At 41.7% G+C, this 21,802-nt stretch overlaps 1 protein-coding gene across 1 annotated transcript in view; it reads left to right on the top strand.

Moving 5' to 3' along the window:
• SLC2A13 (solute carrier family 2 member 13) overlaps positions 1 to 21,802 on the top strand; it is a 390,525-nt gene that overhangs the window by 14,745 nt on the left and 353,978 nt on the right. Inside the window, exon 3 of the mRNA XM_074942450.1 lies at positions 912 to 1,081. Within this exon, the coding sequence (XP_074798551.1) occupies positions 1,045 to 1,081 (37 nt within the window). The 5' untranslated portion in view covers positions 912 to 1,044. The remainder of the gene's footprint in view (positions 1 to 911; positions 1,082 to 21,802) is intronic.

Raw genomic sequence — 21,802 nt, 5'->3', positions numbered from 1 at the left:
GACAAAAGAAACATGTTTCTACCCCTTTTGGGGTGGCTTAAAATATCCCTTTCTTTTACAAATACCGTTGCTGATTGCAGGCAAAAAAAGAGGAATTACCCACATACTTTCCTGTGTTTTTGTTCTATAGGCAGGCCAGGTTTCAATGTGTTCTACCTTTTAAGGGTAGAGGGTGAATTATCCCACTGTTCAGCTTTGAGTTTATTCACAGCTAATAGCTGAGAAGCATCATTACCATAAGACCTTAAAGGTTTTTTTCCAAAAATCATATACAAAAGTATCTTGTTATACCATGCCTTTTATTTAGGCAATTTGTTTTTGAGGCCAATGTGTTCAACGTCCTCTTGAAATCTTTGCATAGGCTTTTTAATTTAATGATATCATTGCGGTTTTGGTGAATTAAAAGGTAAGGGTGTCATACATATAAGCAGACCCCTTTTGTACCTGTCTTCAGATTTCAGCCCTGCATACACACAAAAAAGCATGCATATATTATATATATAATTTTTTTTTTTTTACTTAGGTGTTACCTCAAGGGGAATAAGGTAACGCTTCAAAGGGAAAACTCTAGAAATGGTAGAGGAAGGGGAAATAGAAAAGGAAAGCCCCTTTTCTCAGAAGGGCAGACTCAACTCTCTTCCGTGTCTGTCACCAGTTAGATTAGCTGACAATAGGTGTGTCCCTCCCCCCGTGTGGTGCAGTGAAAACTAAGAGAAGACAAAGTAATATGGTCCAACAAAGGTAAGTCTATTAAGGGTAAAGGTACAGAAACTGGGTAAAATAGGGGGAGAAATAAACAATGAATCAGTGACTGGTTTAGGAGCTTGAAGCTCAGACCCACAAAACTTCTCTTGGTATTTGAGAATACAACAGATAACCCCAATACAGAAACCTTTCCCTACTATTTCTAGGTGCAGTGGACACAATATACGGATGCGAGGCCCAGGACCTTCTACTCTCTGGCTGATTGGGAGCCTTCGAGGAGGACCACTTGGGAGTCCCGACAACTGATGGGCTTTGTCGCAGGTGGGGAGACCCTCTGGGATGCTGATCACCAGGAAAACAGCAAGACCCTTCACAGGTAAGGTGGATTTGCTGTGGTGGGGATGTCAATGTTAGGCCTCTCTTTCCTCATCTCGCTATGGGATGGATGGTGTTTGTCTCACTGGCTCTGGAGCATTGGGAAGACCCAACCATACATGCGCTGCTGCTGGAATGGAAAGCACTGCGAAGGCGCTGAGCAAGATCTTATATAGTGTGACGCGGCAAGGCCAGATGACTATGGAAAAGTAGTGGGAGATAGATATATTAGCTCCAGGCTAAACAAATCCCTGGTACCAGGATAAGTGAAATGGCAGCTGCTCCAGGTCAATTAAGACACCTACGGCCAATTAAGAACTTTCCAGAAGGCAGGGAGAATGCTAGGTTGATTGGGACACCTGAAGCCAATCAGGGGCTGGCTGAAACTAGTTAAAAGCCTCCCAGTTAGTCAGGTGGGTGTGCATGTCAGGAGCTGTGGGAGGAAGTTGTGCTAGTGGAGAGGCTGAGTAGTACACACCATATCGGGCACAAGGAAGGAGGCCCTGAGGTAAGGGTGAAGTGGATCTTGAGGAAGTGAGGGCTGCTGTGGGGGAAGTAGCCCAGGGAATTGTACATGTCATGTTTCTAAAAGGTCAGCTACCATAGCTGATGCTATTAGGGTCCCTGGGCTGGAGCCTGGAGTGGAGGGTGGGCCCGGGCTCCCTCACCCACCTTTGCCTCCTGATTAATCACTGAGACTGGGAGACAACAGAAACTGTGCAAGGAAAGATAACTTCTCCTCACCTCCCTCGCTGGCTTATGATGAAAATGGATCAGTAGACTGTGACCCTTGTCTCTAGAGAGAGAAGGGTTACGTGGAGGGTCACAGTGAGCCTCTGAGGCTAGCAAAATCTGCCAGGAAACGCGGGACCCACGGGAGGCAAGGACAGAGCTTTGTCACAGTAGTCTCTATGGCAGGAAAAGTTCTGAGGGAATGGAATGTTGCGGGCTGGCTCTGGTGGGAAAAGGTGATTCTGTCCAGTTTGAGCCAAGGGAATCCAGTGTCTTAACTGTAAACAAGTCAGCTTGCAAAGATGGAGTCTGAGGGTCACAGTTCATATAGTCCATGTTGGATTTCATTAAAACAGTGATTCACATAACATTACCTCATAAATACACTTAAGACAGCTAATTGAACACATTAAACAGTACCAACATTCCTTACTTATTTATACCTAACAGGGTTAACCTGTCCCTCTCTTGTTCTTAGGTTTGACTCCTTTTTCCACCTTCCTCTGGAGGGTCATAATTTGAGCTTTTTGGTTTCAGGTTGGTTTGTTGTAGCTCCTGAGGCCCCAGTCATGTAGACATGATGCTGTACAAATATAGAACAAAAAGATAGCCTCTACCCTGAAAAACTTACAGTCTAAGTACAAGCCAAAAGAGAAATACAACAGACAGGAAAAGCACAAGGCAACAATGACACTTATGCGTGCATAGTATCAAAGCCTTCTTTTTAGAGTTACTATGGCATGGAAGATAGTTCCTTCTAGGATTTCATATTTGAGGTGCTGATGAGGAGCACCTGAGAAACAGCTGATGGTACTATATTTTCTTGTAGAAAGTGTCCTCTGGGATCTCATTTAACCTCCTTATAGTGCTCCCAAAGATCCACATCACTGTAACCCTCCCTCTGGCCAAGGAAAGTTGGACAGTTTATGCAGCCTATTGTGTTCCAGTAATAGTAATTTAATAAAAATGACTCTTTACAACATGAGAATTGGAACATTTCAGTGACAGAGCACCCACTCTATCCTTATAGTCTGTTATCCTGCCTCTTGCAGTTATCCATAACTGATACTTAAGACAATAGTGAAAATAATCCATTTTTCACCCAGTATTTGAAAAGAAGAATGAAATAAGAATTGGTTTTCAAGCAACACTGCTGGTAGATTCTTCATCTAGCTAACATAGCAGCAATGATTGTCTTTAAGATAAAATATGCCTTCTTGCAAAAAATCTGGTTTGCCTCAATTATTTCTACTGGGGAATGCCACAGGATGATTACATAGACTGTAATGGAGGTAATTTCCTTTCTATCCCCTCAAGTGCTCCATCACTTTTATATTATGGGACATGGCTCACAGGCTCATCAAGTTAACAGTTGCCATATGCATTATTTTACATATCTCCCTCACACTAAGTAATCTTTAAATTTTCATTGTACCAATCTGGACATTTTCAATTTTACCTATGCCTCTTTTTGAAGTGAGGCTGATCAGACTAGGGAGGAGTATAAAAATATTACTTGAGCATTCAGGGGTGTAATCAGGAAGGCCAAGGCACAATTGGAGTTGCAGCTAGCAAGGGATGCGAAGGGTAATAAGAAGGGTTTCTACAGGTATGTTAGCAACAAGAAGATGGTCAGGGAATGTGTGAGACCCTAACTGAATGGGGGAGACAACAGAGGAAGGCAGGGGAAAAATCCAAAGGGAAGGCACGTGGACCCACATGCGCTCGCACACTCAGTCTTATGCTGGCTGTTGTAACAGTCCCAGATGATGGCATGGCAAGCAGCTGAGTCCAGGAGTGGCGGCAGATGGTAGGTAGGAGTGGTGGAGGGGGCAACAGTGGTGGTGGGGGTTGGGGAGAAATGTGGCGGTTCAATGACAAGACGGAACACAGGCTTTTGCAAGCAAGCGAGCTGGTCAGCTGAGATGGGCTGCCCCCCTCTCAGCTTTCCACCTTCCCTTTTATTATATCTCTCCCCCCTACGCATTACATACTTCCACCGCAAAGAGACACAAAGGAATATATGACTTTGATTAATATTCTTATTTACCGGCCTCTATCTACTACAATCCTAGTTCTCAGGCCTTGAGCCCAGGCCAAGGAAGCTTCCCACGGTTACTGTCCTTTAATTGACTTCCCATGGTTCATATCTGGTCCTCGTCCTTGGATAGAGCAATGTGTGCATTGCTCCTACACAACAGTCAGGGTGTGCCCTGACTGTTTCCAGGTGGATGAACTAAACATGAACCCTTCAGAGAAAGATGGCCCAGGCTCCACACCACACCCCATGTCTCCCCACAGCAACAGTCAACACTCCCACCACAAGAGCAAAGTTAGAAAGTTACTCAGCCCTTTAAGAGGCCCCCTCCACGGTGTCCTGCAGGGTTCCTGCACAGCAACAGAGGTCTCCTTCTCTTCCTCCTCAAGGCACCAGAGGCAGTAGCACCAGCAGGCAGCCCAGCAACCAGGCAGGAGGGACCCCTCAGGTGGTATAAGGAACAGCAGGGTCAGGGTCCCTCACTCCCCCTCTAGGGAGCAACCCCTGGAGGGCAGCAGCAAGCAAGCAAGCAAGCAAGGGGGGCAACTGGCCAGCAAGGGAGCAGAAGCGGGGGACCTGGACCAAAGGGAAGCTGAAGCAAGCCCAGCAGCAGCACCTAGCCAGCATCCTGCTCACAAAAGCAGCTCCACACCCACACAAGGTGGCAGATAAGCCAGCTCTGCAGCAGTTGGGGGAAATATGCAATACAGCAGAGCCAAGGAGCAGTGGGAGAGGGGAGATATAGAAGCTGTTGCCGGCACAGAGTGCCCAAGGCAAACAACAGCAGGGTTCATTGCCCGGTGTGTGTTGCCCAATAATCACAACAGGGTGGAGAAGTGGAAAAGTTTATTTGAAGCTTCAAGTGGTACAGGGAGACATTAATCTCACATCCTGTACACAGAGCAGGAAGTTACACAGACTTTTATACATTTTTTTTTCAGCATACTTATTCAATAGCAAGCTGCCCTAAGTATCCATATAGCCAGCCAATCCAGTATACCAGCTACCTTTTTCTTTGTACCATCTGTTAAACCACATAGAGAGTTGTTTTGTTCAGCCTTGTTTTGCCATATCTGCCCTGGCTGGCCTTGTTCGGTCTCGGACAGTCTGCGCTTGCAACATATTGTTGCAGATCCTCAGCATAACTGCTGCGAGTTCCTCCAGGCTGGGGGGGTCACTGTCAGAAGATCTTTCTGGATATCAAAAAGCCTCACCATCAGTGGATTCATTTTTTCTAAGCCCAAGTCAATAGAGCCATCAACAGAAGGAGAAAAGGCTTCGATCTTCAGTTGCCTCACACTATGATCTTGGAAATAAGGAGCAGTGGCACCATTCAGCAGACAGGTTGACTTGGTTCTTGCAGATACATGATCCTGTTGGGCAGTCTGGAGATCTCTTTAAACAGGGGGCTCAGGTGGTTTGCACTCGCAACAGGAATATAGTGCTGTGCTACAGAGTTGTAACTTTCACTTTTGCACGTGTCACTGGGGGGCGGCACGTGTTTGGTCATATTTTGTACATAAACAAGGTGTAATAAATAAAACCAAAAAGTGACTTATCAAAGTTGAATATAAAAATTAAGACAATTAAAAGACATTCAAACAGTATAACCAGATCACAAGTATTAATGTTAACAATGATACAAATAGTGAGTGGATTTTCTTTATGTGATAGAAGGATTACAAATTTGTGTCTGTAACTTTGTATATGTAATATACTGTATTTGAATAATCCTGTTTCCTTGGATAAAGGCATCAGCTAAATTAAATATTTAACCCTCATCAGGATACATTGAAAACTGTACAGAAAATCTTGGACCCAATAAAAACGTTCATAAAAAAATCAAAGCTTTCTGAAAAAACATTACAAACAGAGTACTAGCTATAAGTAACTATACGAACCCCCCACACCCCAAAAAAGGCAAACAAATTACTGCTGGGGAACCCAAGTGCCCTGAATAGGGTTAATAATAATAAAGTTGAATATGTTTAATTGATTACTGTTAATTATTTTTCAGTGAGGGGATTCACTGTAGGTACAAAAGGAATTCATGGCTACTCTGCCATTTGTGTGGAGTATTTCACATTTCAGAGGGAGAGTTACAGCTTTTTCCTCCTTGATGGCCACAGAACAGCTCCTGGCAACACAGCATACATTTAAAAGAAGTTTTTCCTGCTCCTGGGATAATGAAGGGCCACGAATTTTTCCACCATGGTTTAAATTTTGAACTGTATTTTGCAGAACCTGCAAACTTTCAATCAAGTCCTGTTGTTTTTTTTGGGCAAACTCATATGTTTGACAGTCAAGTATTCACACACAAACCCTGTGTAGCCACCGCACGCGCGTGTAGGTAGAATGTGGGCCTGAAATCTCCCTGGTTACCACAGTACACAAGCTTGGAAAGCAGCTTTCCAAACTCTGAGCCTTATGCCCCAAGCCCTGGATGTATTGTTGTCTCTTGCAGTGCCTGAGTAAAGATATTTTAAATCTTTATATATATTTTTACTCAAAATGAGTGAGATAAGCTTAGGAATGCATGTGAGAGATTGACACCCAGGGGGTGACACTTGACATGTCTGCATTCCTGGAATACTGGAGAGCCAGGAACACAGTGGGCCTACCCCCACTGGAGTGAACCCCTCCCACCATCATGTGCCTGCGAGGTCCAACTGCACAGGGGAGCACCATTTTGAAGACATGCTGCTCCACCCCTCCAATCTGTGGCAGCTGCTTTGTTTACCTATTGATGGAGCAGCCTTTAGCTATTTATCATCAGTATAAAAACTGAAAAGGCTTGAATGAAAGTTGATTTCATTGATCCCAAAGCTTCATGCTCTCATGGGAGAGATCTGATATTTTAAAAAGCTTACATTCCCAGGCACAAGTATTCTGGTCTCTAAGCATTTGCTACAATGCTTTTCTCATAAGCCAAAATATACCTTACTTTCTTATGCTTATTGTAACTGTGTGGCACCCACTTCTCATTAGGGCCTCCTTCTGGTTAGGAGTGTCTGCACTGCTCACAGTTTATGGTGATCCCTTCTGGCAGTTCCTCTGGTGGTTTCTAGTGATTCACCCCTCCAGCCGAGTCACTCATGCTCTGTTCAGAGCACAATTCAAACAGACTCATTCCAGGGTATTAGTCTACCAGCTGGGCCTCTTAACAGTTCAGATCCCCTTTTGGGGGTTTATCACTATCCAATTGTAGGTACTTCCCTAGTGGCCTATTGGTGGGAGGAGACAGGCCTATCCACTACTCTGGGTCCCAGTTCAGGGACCCTAAGAATATCAGCCACACACCACCATGTCCCTTTAACTAAACTGCTTTCAGTTCCCTGGGCTACTTCCCCACAGCCCCAGCCCTCACCCAGTTCTTCACCCTTACCTCAGGGCCATTCTATGTTCAGGCCAAGCAGCCAGCAGGAGTTCTTTCTTGCTCCCCCAGTCCCTGCCTGCACTGAGCTGCAGTGCCCTTTAGCTTGCAAGGAGTACTATCTGCACTCTTATAGCTCCAGCAAAGAACTAACTTTTGTGTGCACTGCAGCTCTTTTATACTAGCCTGCAACCCTCTGATTGGCTAGCACCTTGCAGCCTCCCCCTGACTGGCTGCTTTCCTGCAGTCTCTCTCTAGGCCGCTTGTTCCTACTGGGATCCAGGAAGTGGGCGGGCAGAAGCTAAAGGGTCCCCCAAGCCTAAGGGGGGGATCCATAGGACCTGGAAGCCAAGTGATTTCGGGGGACAACTAATAAAATAACAGGAACAGGAGTGCGGGCAACGGGTCAAACAAAGGGAGCCTGATGGGGACACCGAGCAGAGAACCCCAGACAGCACCCACTGCTCCTCGAAGGCGTCAAGGGAGTCAGTGGACACCGCCCAGAGGAACTTTGCTTGGATGCGTGAACGGATGGAGGATCAGAAATAGGCCCCACAGTCACAGGAGTCTCCATCGGCTAGACCGCTTGGAAGATTAAGCTTCTTTCCTGGGACACAGGTGTGACAGGACCCTGAGGCCTCCAGCAGGGGGCCTCGGGGCCTAGTCCACGCTGTCACACTTACTCAAACTATGCAGGCAGGATTGAATAAATCTTGGTTTCTTATGTGCACAGCTGTGACAGTATGTCATCCAACTAATAATCAAACTGGATGAATGACCATCATGGGCTTCTCAAGCCACTTCAGCACATTCATGCATATGAGATAAGTGTTGGCAGGGAATCAAGTGATACATGTGACAAGTTCATGATGCTGCTGAACAATAAACATCTTTGGGCCATTGCTAACTACAGACAGACATATATGCATTGGTGTGGCATTAACTTATGAATAGCCTGCACAGGTATAATTTTGTGAAATCTGGCAAATGTTTTTGTAAGCCATTTTGACCCACCCATAATAAATGTCAAATATGACCTATTTGCAACTATACATCCATACCTTTCATGTGGACCCTTCAGAATAATTGGTGTAGGCTCTGATACATGAATTACCTGTTGTTCAGACAACGGGGCATTAACTTTCTGATTCTATAGTAGTATTCCGTATTGTCTTTGTGTAAGGTGCTGCTTCCAAAGTAGACATTTTTCTGGGTTTCATATTTAGGAAGTGAGGTGCTAGATATTTTGCAGCTAATGTTTTTGTGAATGCAGCTCGGGGTGGGTGGGCAGGTGGGATGCTTTCATTTGTTTAAGACACGTTACAGAGCCTGTTTTAAAAAGGGATTATCAAAAGGTGTTTTGGCTAAAAGTTTTCTGCATAGCCTCCTGCGTATGCTGTGAAAATCAACTGTTATGAGAATGATACTTCATGGAATGATCATAGTCTTTGCATGTGTCGGAATTTGCCTTAAATTTGAGTGACACCTAGTGGTTGATATGTATTCATTCAGTAATACTAAAGCAATGAGTGCTTATGTCAGTTCTTTATATGGTCAGTCCTATGCTGAGGCAATTTAATCTTAGGACACGGCCACACTAGAGAGTTTACAGTGGCTCAGATGCACTGATGTAGCTGCGCTGCTGTAAGCTCTCTAATGTAGCAGCTCTAAGCAGACAATTTAGTTACATCCTTGAGTGACATAAGTTATGCTGACATAAGCTGTAGTGTAGGCATAGCCGTAGTAACTCATAAGGAGAGTTCTGTATTAGAAGTAGGGCTGTCAATTAATCATGGTTAACTCACGCGATTAACTCAAAAAAATTAATTGTGATTAATCGCTGTTTTAATTACACTGTTAAACAATAGAATACTAATTGAAATTTGTTAAATTTTTTTGGATTTTTTCTACATTTTTAAATACAGCGGACCCTTGCTAGAGCGCGCATCGTTAGAGCGCAGATTCGCATATAGCGCGGTCGTGGCGATGGAGCCCAAATTTAAATATTTAAATTGGGATCCATGGCAACGCGGCCTCCTCTATAACGCGGTCCCCGCATTAACGTGGATCCCGAACCCCATGTTCTAGCGGGGGTCCGGTGTATATTGATTTAAATTACACCACAGAATACAAAGTTGTATGGTGCTCACTTCATATTATTATTTTTATTACAAATATTTGTACTGTAAAAATGATAAAATAAATCATACTTTTCAATTCACCTCATACAAGTACTGTAGTGCAATCTCTTTATCATGAAAGTGCAACTTACAAATGTAGATTTTTTTGGTTACATAATTGCACTCAAAAACAAAACAATGTCAAACTTTAGCGGTTACAAGTCCACTCAGTCCTACTTCTTATTCAGCCAATCGCTAAGACAAAACACTTCTTATTTACAATGTCACCTTAAAATAAAACAGGCGTTCGCATGGCATTTTTGTATCCAGCATTGCAAGGTATTTACATGCCAGATATGCTAAACATTTGTCTGCCCCTTCATGCTTCAACCACCATTACAGAAGAAATGCTTCCATGCTGATGATGCTCGTGAAAAAAATAATGCGTTAATTAAATTTGTGACTGAACTCCTTGGGGGAGAATTGTATGACTCCTGCTCTGTTTTACCCACATTCTGCCATATATTTCATGTTATAGCAGCCTCAGATGATGACCCCACACATGTTGTTCGTTTTAAGAACATTTTCACTTCAGATCTGACAAAACGCAAAGAAGGTTCTAATGTTAGATTTCTAAAGATAGCTACAGCACTTACCCAAAATTTAAGAATCTGAAGTGCCTTCCAAAATCTGAGAGGGATGAGGTGTGGAGCATGCTTTCAGAAGTCTTAAAAGAGCAAAACTCCAATGTGGAAACTACAGAACCTGAACCACTAAAAAAAAAAAAAAAAAAAAATCAATCTTCTGCTGGTGGCATCTGACGCAGATGATGAAAATGAATATGCGTCACTCTGCACTGCTTTGGATCGTTATTGAGCAGAACCCATCATCAACATGGACATATGTCCCCTGGAAGGGTGGTTGAAGCATGAAGGGACGTATGAATCTTTAGAGCATCTGGCATGTAAATATCTTGCGATGACGGCTACAACTGTGTCATGCAAACACCTGTTGTCACTTTCAGGTAACATTGTAAACAAGAAACGGGCAGCATTATCTCCTGCAAATGTAAACAAACTTGTTTGTCTGAGCGATTAGCTGAACAAGAAATAAGACTCAGTAGACATGCAGGCTCTAAAATTTTACATTGTTTAATTTTTGAGTGCAGTTATATTTTTGTACATAATTCTACATTTGTAAGTTTAATTTTCATGATAAAGAGATTACACTACATTATTTGTATTAGGTGAATTGAAAAATACTATTTCTTTTGTTTTTTACTGTGCAAATATTTGTAATAAAAATAATAATATAAAGTGAGCACTGTACACTTTGTATTCTGTGTGGTAATTGAAATCAATATATTTGAAAATGCAGAAAACATCCAAAAATATTTAAATAAATGGTATTCTATTCTTTAACAGTGCAATTAATCGCAATTATTTTTTTTAATCGCTTGACAGCCCTAGTAAGAATACACTTTTAAATGGCTAAAACCTAACTTAACAAGCTACAGTGTTTGTTGATGGTCCTTACCAATCTTCCATTCCCCCTTGGCTGAAGGACCCATCTTTCTCAGCTTCCAACAGCTCTGGCCCTTTTTGTCTGTCCAGTGATGGATGCTGAGGTAGTTTCTCCTTATATCTTCCCAAACTTACTGTTTTGTCCCAAATTTAGGATGACCTCCTGCTGTTCTTCCCTTTCTGTAGACTTCCCATTGCCCTGCTGATTTGTATGTAAATGGAGCTTCCGCTGTTTTTGGTCACACCTTGCTTAATTTCATTGGAGACAGGAAGACAGCTGCCTTCCATTCTGTCTAAGAAAAGGTCTGTTTCTCCCTGTGATTGGTCACAGGCTTTAAAGTATAATATTATTAAGTATCCATATTTTCTCATATATGTTAAGACATACATTTCACAATATTAATTACCAGTGGATCGTTAGCTTTCAGAAAAGACCTTACCTGATACACTTTTATAATACTGTAATATTGTATACAGTCAGTTGATTCAATTACTTATCATTTGAGGTTCAGTGCCCTTGCCTTTATAGCCCAGATAAAGTTTGTCTCCCCTGCTGGGGGATAGATGCAATGCTGTCTTCTCCCCCACTTGGTGACTTTGTTTATCATATGTGTAAATGGGCCTTCATTGTCTCTGCCTGATGAGCAGGCTGGACAGACAGACAAATACACACTCCTTTGTCCAGGGCAGACTGGGTTTATGGATTGCTTGTCAAACACATTTTAAGAATGTAATTCTAGCACATATTCGTAACTCTTTGTACACACCCTATGCATACATTGGGCATGCATGTTAATGATCAGTGAGTTATTAGTTTTTCAATGATATTTTACATGCCACCTTTTAGATACAGATTATGACAACAGTGAGTTAGATGTTATGAGTATGTCAGGCCTGACAGGAGTTGCTGACAAAAAGTAGCGAACTACAAATGGGCCTCTGTGTCACAGCTTCCCAGGGAAGTTGTGGAATCCCTGTAATTGGAGGTTTTTTAAGAACAGTTTAGACAAACACCTGTGAGGGATGGTCTAGGTGTACTTGGTCCTGCCTCAGTCTGGGAGTCTGGATTAGATGACTTCTCGAGGTCCCTTCCAGTCCTACATTTCTATGATTCCATGTTTTTCATTTGTACTTTTAGTTATTTTCCTAATGACAGGTTTATTCTTATTGCCTGTATAACCAAATCAACATGTTTTAATTGTTATTTACAACCAAATCAACATGTTTTTAGGGTTATTTACAACCAAATATAGAATTTACACTAGTTTGATACTTCTTACTAGTCACAAGGATAAACCATAAACATTTATTATATCACTTAATATACATTTATTCTGCTTAATTTCCACATTTATTCTGCTTAATTCCATTTTGTTGGAAAATGATGACTTTAGGAAACTAATTATGTAATAATACTCATGATTTATGTCAATCTGCATTTGGATGAAATTTGGCATTCAGTTAAAGCAGCATTTAATTTCTTTTATTAAATAAAATGGCCCTAATTGTGTTGGATAAATAAGAAAAAATCAAAAGTAGTATTAATTGTATTAACAAAGCAGTTCAATTCATTGATTTGTTTTTGGGCATCATATCCTTCAAATATTAAACACCTCCCACCTTGTTTTTATTCATAGACTGGAAGATAATGAGCTTTCAAATTTTTTCAACTCCTAACTGGGCTCTCAACTTTAAACGATCTAGTCCAAATGAAGAAAATATTCTCTCTGCATCTGCAGAGAGGTGACTGCCATCAAAAGTTGGTTTAACACTTCAATAAACTCTTGTTCCAATTGCTTAGCCACCATCTTTCACCAATTTATTGGCTTGACTTCCTTTAAACATCAGCAAAAACCATGTACAGCTTGAATAGTTTGCTTTCAGCCCTGAAATTGATTATGGTTGGCGTGATTGATTGGCTGATTACTAGATGCTGTAATGGACTTGCATCCCCTTTTTCTACTGGCCTCTTGTGCTGTCATGATATAGATTCTTCTTCTTAATCCCTCCTCTCTGGGGCTACCAATAAATTCAAGACAGGCTTCGTGTGGGAGAACACCCCTTTATTCAACAAATAATCTACCAAGCAAGAAATGAAATCTTATCAATAAAGGGAAGGGTAACCACCTTTCTGTATCCAGAACTGTAAAATCCTTCCTGGTCAGAGGAAAAACCTTTTCACCTGTAAAGGGTTAAGAAGCTAGGATAACCTTGCTGGCACCTGACCAAAATGACCAATGAGGAGACAAGTTACTTTCAAAGCTGGAGGGAGGGGGGCAAAAAAAAGGGGGGGCTGTGTGTGTGTGTGTGTGTGAGAGTGAGTGAGTGAGTGAGTGAGTGTGAGAGAGAGAGAGAGAGAGAGAGAGAGAGAGAGAGAGAGAGAGAGATGCATGCTTTTGCTGGGACCAGGTCAGGAATGCTCTTCAGAACTTCTGTTAAGTTAGTAAGTAATCTAGCTAGAAATGTTAGATTTCCTTTTGTTTAAATGGCTGGTAAATTAGGTGTGCTGAATGGAATGTATATTCCTGTTTTTGTGTCTTTTTGTAACTTAAGGTTTTGCCTAGAGGGATTCTCTATGTTTTGAATCTGATTACCCTGTAAGGTATTTACCATCCTGAGTTTACAGAGGTGATTCTTTTACTTTTTCTTTAATTAAAATTCTTCTTTTAAGATCCTGATTGCTTTTTCCTTGTTCTTAAGATCCAAGGGTTTGGGTCTGTGCTCACCTATGCAAATTGGTGAGGATTTTTATCAAGCTTTCCCCAGGAAAGGGGGTGTAGGGCTTGGGGGGATATTTTCGGGGGGGAAGACATCTCCAAGTGGGCTCTTTCCCTGTTCTTTGTTTAACACACTTGGTGGTGGCAGCATAGGGTTCAAGGACAAGGCAAAGTTTGTACCTTGAGGAAGTTTTTAACCTAAGCTGGTAAGAATAAGCTTAGGGGGTCTTTCATGCAGGTCTCCACATCTGTACCCTAGAGTTCAGAGTGGGGAAGGAACCTTGACAGGCTTCATATGGGAGAACACCCCTTTATTCAACAAATAATCTACCAAGCAAGAAACAAAATCTCATCACCAAGGGTTCTAGTCCCTGCCCCTGGAATTGAGATTCTCCTCTAAACAGTCTCTGAATCTTCCTTTAAAGCAAGAAACTCCCAGCTTTCTACTCAGAGCTGGAATACAGCAATCTTTCCATTATCCTTCCTCAGAGCTGAGACACAGTTCTCACCAGTTTTCTGTTGTTTTTACACAGCTTCCCTCAGTTCTCCTACTGGAGCTGGGCCTAATAGTAAGCTAATTAGGACTCAGTCAGAGACTGTTGAGGGAGAGAAACAACTGGGAAGGAAGGTCTCCCAGAGGAAAGAGATCACTGTAAATGGATCATAATAAGTTTAAGCCCTAAGTTGCCATAAATTCAAATGTATTTTAAAAGGTTTATCTTTTTGAAAGAAAAACTTATTTATAATTTGAATAAAAAATCTGATTTAAATAAAAAGTCTGTTTATTTCTTAAATAATTGATCCCTATCCACCCTGCTGCCATTGGAGACTGTTGGCATGGTATGACGTCTTATGGAGAACTGAGGATGTATTCCCTTAATGCCCCTGAGAAACTACTCTGCAGTGGTTGATGGAAGCAGAGGGTAGACTGTGAACTAACCACTTCTTCTGCTGGAGACAAGTAGCAATTTATACAGTTGCCTGCAACAGCCGTTCCATTTTACTGAACCACGTCTCCCTCTCTGCACACTAGCACCTAGCACAACGGTGATCCTCATCAATGCCTCTGGATGTTACTGCAATGGGTCAGTGTGCACTGTACCCTTGTGCTCTGCAGCCCCATTTGTAGCCACTTATGGAGCAGTGGAAACAAGTACAGATTCATTGTTGGATTTGGGGACCATGAGACCCTCACAGCTTGATTTTGGTTTAAGTACACAGATATTCCCTTTTAGTTACTCATGTGGGATTTTTGCAGATGGACATTAGCAATCTATTGTGCATATACGGGGCCAGCTTTAGGAGTGGGAAAGCAGAGTAGTCACCCTGGGCACTCCACACTGCTGTGTTGCGCATTCTTTCCCCCCCCTGCTCTGCTGATTGGCTGGCCTTTTTTTGTGGTAATGGGCGGAGGCAGGGGGAGCCTGAAAACATATTCCACCTTGGCTGGCAAAACACCTAGGCTTGCCCTGTGCATGTAGTAATGTCACCCAGCTAAGGCAGTGGCCATCCTCCATATCTTCCACCTCCATGTCCTTTGTGTCCAAGCCTTGTATCTGGCCACAAATGAAACTTGCCACTGTAATTTAGGTTGGTGTAGTTGTGTCATGTTTGTTGTAAGCAGGATACACATCCAAGCAAGTGTAGGTTTCTGAAGCCAGATCTATAGTGTTAGTCTGTATGCTGCAGCGTAGAGATGAAATGTATTTTCTTGTAAGTGCTGCTCCATGAGAGTGTCTGAGATGCTTACTGGCTACTCTGCTGTGCACCAAGACTCTTCTTTATCACTGCAGAGTGAGGTGTGGCTTAGGGCTATTGCTATTGCTGCTGCTATCTAGTTTGCCTATTGGAACTAATTAGCATGACTGCACTCAGGCCCACCTCCATCCCACCCAGTTTTCCAACTTCACAGACGGGGAATGCCTCACATAATCCCTTTTGGTCTCCTCTGTGTGGCACTTACACCTCTTAAAGTCCAAGTAGGTTGCACAGGCAAACCAAAATTGTTTTTTAGCAAATCAGTGTCAGGTAGGGGTTTTATTGCCTAACATTGCTTCCTCTGTAAGGAACCTCTATATTGTAATGCTAACAAATAAATTGTTCTGAGCACTTGCTGTCTCTCTGTTGTGTGCCATTTGGTGTGTCCCTCACATAGACTGTATTTTTAAGTTTAAGGAAATAAGTTATCAAGTAAGATTCTGTTCCTTGACCTTGGTTATTTCTAAGAAAAGTTGCTTCTTATCCAGTTTGTGTTTTATAATTGGACCCTTTGTAGAAATTTTTAGACCTCCTTCTGTTACTTTTAGAGTTATACTACAGGAGGAAATATGTTTATTTTTATACTGAAAATACCCTGCCATTTTCACAAAATTACAGAATAATGAACAGCTTTCATGTCCTCGTTAGATATGTCCAGAACTGTTTCAGGATATTATTTTTAATTGGAAAAAGATTGGATAGGTGCCTTCTAATAATCTCAGGATCTTTTTTTATCTTTATACCTTTAAAAGATGATTAAACATGAACCTTTGATACCTGAGGTGTTGAAAATCTAACTGCAGGGCTAGTAACAACAATTATTTCTTTGCTTTATTAAGGTAGTGAAAGAAGTTTTGGAGAAACGTTCACTTTCCCCTGGTGAGGCTATTAAAATAAAAACATCAGTCGGTTTAGATAATTACTTTAGGTATTTTTACCCTTTATACTTATTTTATATTTTCAAAGCAAATGTACATCATGGAGGCTCTTATCAAATTTACTGTTGTAATTAGATTACTAGCTTCTCAAGCTATTATACTGTGAAATGAAAGGGAACTTTTCTGGCCTACTTTTTATATTACATTGCTTTTCCTTACTAGACTGTATGCTGATGTCTATTTTTCTCTTTACAACAGTAATACTGTAACAGGAAAAGATAAAAAGGAAACAACACATTGGGGAAGAAGGATGGTCTAGTGGTTCAGAACTAAATCTTGAAGTCAGAGCTCTGTTCCAGCCTCTACTACAGAGTTGCTTTGAAATTTGGGGCAAGTCACACACTGTCCAGATTTTCCTATCTTTATGGTGGGTATAACATATATCTACACCACACAGATGTTGTGAACTTTAATTCACTTACATATTGGTGAGGGAATTTGAAGTGCTAGGATGGAATGTCATAGTGCTACACAGGTGAATAAAGGATCAAGATTGCCCAGGGTCTAGATATCTCTGAATGATAGTTTTACCCTAGCTGTGCTCTCACTGGAGCGTTGAGAGGCACATAGGAGTAGTTTATCTTGCTGTTGCATTCATTATCACATGTGTCAAAATGGGATTCAAGTCTTTTTCTGGCCAAAAAATGTCTTCCAGTGAAGCAGTAGATGTGTCTAATTGCAAGTTGTACAGCTTCTTAAACTGAAGTTGCCAAGAGACTGAAGGAAACCTAAATGGAAGATAACAGCCTTCTTACTATTTCCACTGGTCTCTTTGAACTTGCAATAGCTTCAGATGTCATCAATTTATCAATTATATTCCCTTTTTTGTGGGTGGGGGTTCTTTCCATTTCAGAGATATGTCATTTATTTTCCTTCCTGTGCTCATGAAAATTAATATTTTAAAAGGAAAAAATATCTGCTAATCACAGTAAAGTCACTCTGATTGCAGGAACTGGCATATAAGCTATGGCTGCCTGTAAACTTTCTTTGACCAAGTCTTATCCCCTGTGGAATCAAAATTTAACCCCATGTGTTTCATCGTGGCATCTTTGTATTGTATTTTACCTTCATCAAACGGAATGTTTTCATCTTCTGCCCTTTGCAGTACGTTTCTGACTACTGTCATGCTCTGCTTCATCAGCTGCATCATAAATTAATACCCAATGAATGTTACCAAATATCTTATTTGATTTCTGGAATATTTCACTGGCAAATTTAATCCCAAATGGTAATTTATAAAATCAGTAGCATACCCACAGTGTACTGAACATACATAACAGGGAAGACTCTCATTCAGTTTCACTGGTCAGCACTATTTCGTTTTTCCCCCTGCATGCAGAATGTCACGCTTGACTGAACATAAGATTAATTCTTATGAGCCACAATCCCCATTCACCCACTTTGTTCACTGTCCTTATTGGTTTTCATTCAGTCTAACTATGAGCCAATCACTCCCTCCTTCCAAGTCTCGTCTCACAGCATTCCCTCTCCCTTATCACGTGTATTTTATTTTTCTTGCTCCATTTTCTTCCCTCTTGCATATTCTGCCAAAATTACTGCCACTGTCTCCCACCACCACACATGCACATACCCAAAATCACATGCCCCTACATCTCTGTGCATCCCTGATTTTGCTATCCCTGTTCCTTCTACTCTTCTGTATGCCAGCAGACCGGTCTGGAGGATCAGTTAGAGCACTGATCTTTTACCAGGCCCAGCGAGGGGATGCTGAGCAGGGATCTTTGTGGACTGCTAGGAACAGTGACAGTCATGAGGCATTGGGGAGAAGCAGCCTTGGAGCCTGTTCTCCCCATTGCCAACTCCTACACACCCCAGCCAGGAGACAGTAATGGTAACCACAGAAAGAGGGAACCCCTGGCCCCTGGTAGGACAGCCTCAGAGCTTCCTTGCCTAGTCAGAGACAATGAAAGGAGTGACTCTGAGCCCCTTCCATTGAGCAACAGGCATTGTTCAGGATGCAGTGTTTGTCAGCAGGGGTTGTGACCATGTACCCTTTTAGCTTAGGGACAATTGCTTGCCTTCTCGTGTGTTTCAAAAGCCTGATATCCAACAGCTGAACATTTCTTCTGGAGTGGGTAGATGTAGAGTGCTGCCTTTGTATGGCATTATTTAACTTGCTGGAGTCTAAACGAACTCTCAAGACTTTTTTTCTCTGTTACAGCCAGATCACTGGCCCACTCAATGGTAACATTTACTTTAATTCCTGCATCATTAATGGTGGTTGCTTTTCTTGCACATGCACAAGTCAGTACATTTGTATCTTCATACATATAGTGTTCACTGCTGATTTTACACTTTGACGGTAGATGGGTATCCCCCAAACACTGAAAACATTGGGAGTGTCTGTTGCTAACGAGGAAGGATTCCCAGCAAAAATAACAAATGTTTATCTCCTGGCATACCCCAATAATAAAAGTCCAAAATAACCCCTGAAATGGGGAAAAAAACATAAACAAAAGAGAGAGAACAACCCCAAACTAACTACTATCTAAATGCAATTAGTGTGGGCAAGCTCGACGCTCCATCTCTGGCTGAAGGCAATTGAGAAGGAACTGAGGGTGGTTTGACCACGCAGCCCTATATAGCCTCAGTGTGGAGCAAGGGGATGTGGGGGCACATGTGTGGCCTGAACAGGCACTGCTACTGAAAATCTCTGATCCAAGGTGAGTGGGGCACCCACAGGGATTCTACTCAAAGATGAGTCAATGATTTAATCAAATCACGATCTTGAGGAAAGCAATAGAAATCTAACTTATGGAGTCCCATTAAATTCAAAAAATGAAATTGCTTCAGAGTTTTCATTGTTTTGGGAATACTGAAAAGTATGAGTGGATCCCATTGTATCTTAAATAGCTCCTTACATGCTGGTAATTAACATAACTGTTTCCCCATTGTTTTTAAACAGTTTTTTTTCAGTGTAAAGCATAGCTGCAGTTTATATTAATTAAACCTTATTCATGTTACAAGCTTAACATTTACTGTACAATATCAATCCTGTGCCTTCCTACATAAACTATCCAGAAATAAATGATTGTGATGACTAGTTATCCTCTTCACCTTCCCATCTCTAAGTTCATTAAGAATATCTAACACAATTATTATTTGACTTTCACTAACTGAATTGTTATTTTCTGCTGTTCAAAACCAGACTCCTCCTGTTTCTGCAAACTAACTTATACATTAACTAGAAAATTGATTATATATAATTAGGAAATCAAATCAAAATGGAATACTTTTAGGATGAGTGGCCCACAGTTGTGTCAATCCTGTTGTCTTGAGGTGTTGAAGATATTTGATTTTCCAAACTCCCGTTGTGGGCTTTCCTGTTTGTTTGGTAGAGGAAGGAGCTGAAATTTACAATGGAAATTAAATATTTCACTTCATGAGTAGGTTTAAGTTCTCAGTTATTCTCCATGACTAGTAATGCTTTATTTTTAATGCATGGTTGCCTTTGTCTCATGTTCGTATTATGCCACACTTATACTCCTTGCCACAGTCATATGCCGTATTACAAGTGCAGCCTGTCCATCAGGTGCCAATGGAAGCTACAAGGGTGAGATTCAAAATGTCTAAGGCTCCTATTTTGAAAATAACTAAAACAACAAAGTCTCGTGTCTCTATCTAGAGTCTTACTTTATTTTTACCAAAGCTAAAATTAACTCCTTAGTCACCCTTTGCGGGTAGTTCTTCTCCACTCGCCAGCACCCAAGTCTATGTTGAAATATGGAACACAGGAATCTTATTGAAGGGAAAGGTAACACAGTCACAACCCTCCCACCCAACCCCCCCCTCAATATTTATATAAGAAACCTAAGTAAACATATCAGGAGTTTCTTCATCTCACTTCCCACCAGTCTCAATAAGTGTCCAGCAGAAGAAAGTCCCCAAACCCTAACCACCCATGGGCATTGACAACTGGGGTGGGATTGGGGGAGGGGCTTTAGCTTCCCACAAAACTAGGAACTGCATTAATAAAGAAAACACTGAGTTTGGAACAGAAGCTTGTTTATTTAACTTATAATAAAGTGGACAATTTAGTCATGGTACAGAGCTACTCATTAAAATATTGATTTTTTTATTAAAGTTTTATTGATTTTGCTTTTCAATACAAACAACCGTACAAAAAGAAAATAAAGCAAAAAAAATGAACATTAAACTTATAATTACCATTTGCACAATGCATATACAAAAACAACATTAATATTAAACTATAAAATCAGATACATCCATACTTTACAACTAACAGGGTATGGCCCAAAAAACCCTCAAGAGGGTTACAAGATTATTCTGTTCCTGGTATGTATGCTCTGGTTCACTAAAGAATATCCTGTGAGGTCTTACAAGAAAGTCAGGTCACACTGGCCTTTAATATTGTTGTGAAATGTACATATAGATACTATATAAAGAGCTATGTATGTAAACTGAAAATGTATTCTGCTTATCGAGCACCCAAAGAAATGCTGCTTTCCTCCCCCACCTCCATCTTGCTTTGTCATAAGTAACTGTATTCTGGGTCACATTTGCAGGAGTAGCCTCCAGCTATGTACCCTGCAAACGGCACAACTTAAGTAAATGACTGTGGGGCATGAGGGGATGAGGATTGGCCTGCATAGGTTAGGCCCAGTTGTGCAAACATACAGACTGTAGTAGTGTCAGGAGGCTGTGGGGAAGTGGGGGGCAGGGCATGGAACAGAAGCACAGGCTTGAGGTCTTCAGCTGCCAGAGTGCATGGAGAGATGATAGTGATTCTACAAGAAAGTACAGTGCAAAACTCTTGCAAGGTCCTATCAGCAGTATGTGCTGGCTACTGAGTATGTCAGGAATCAGATCATGGCCACATATCTGACATCTAGGCCCTTGGTGCATATCAAGAATGATGAGTGAATTTAGCAGTGTGTGGCTACTGCTGCTGTGGTCTGACAGAGGCAGAATAGTCTTTCAATCAGATGGTGGGAGGGCTGATCCCCGAAAACGAAAATACGTGCTGATTATCTCCCTTGTGTGGGGCTTGAGCTGGTGTGGCCCCTTGTGCTGTTTCTGCTGGGGAGGTTTCCCCACTGCCTTGGTCTCTGATCATTCCATGCCTGTATGTCACTATCAGAGTGAGGGGCATGTCCTGACCTAGGTGGCTGGTATCAGTATGCCCTTCTCTGGCCTACTAGGAGTTAGGAAAGTTGTGAAGAGAAATAGTAGGTGGAGAAATGGAACTGGAAAAGAGTGGTTGGCCACCATGTGCCTCCATGTGCACCTTCTATTCCCATGTCTAAAATATGAAGAAGTGCAAGAAGAAAATAATTCCTTCAAATCATCAAGAATCATAAGACTTCTCATCAAAAAGGGATGAGGAGAGACACGTGAGATGGCACTGAACTACATAACAACCTGTCCCCAGACCAGGAATGGACCCAGCAGATAAAACCCCAAACAAAATGTGTAACCATACCCTAGATGCATCAGATCCACCCATGAAAGACAGTAGCGGAGTCTGTCACTTTAACAACA

This window comes from Natator depressus, chromosome 1 (assembly GCF_965152275.1).
Source record: "Natator depressus isolate rNatDep1 chromosome 1, rNatDep2.hap1, whole genome shotgun sequence".
Lineage (NCBI taxonomy): Eukaryota > Metazoa > Chordata > Testudines > Cheloniidae > Natator > Natator depressus.
Note: the sequence above shows the minus strand (reverse complement) of the source record. Positions and strands in the feature narration are given on the sequence as shown.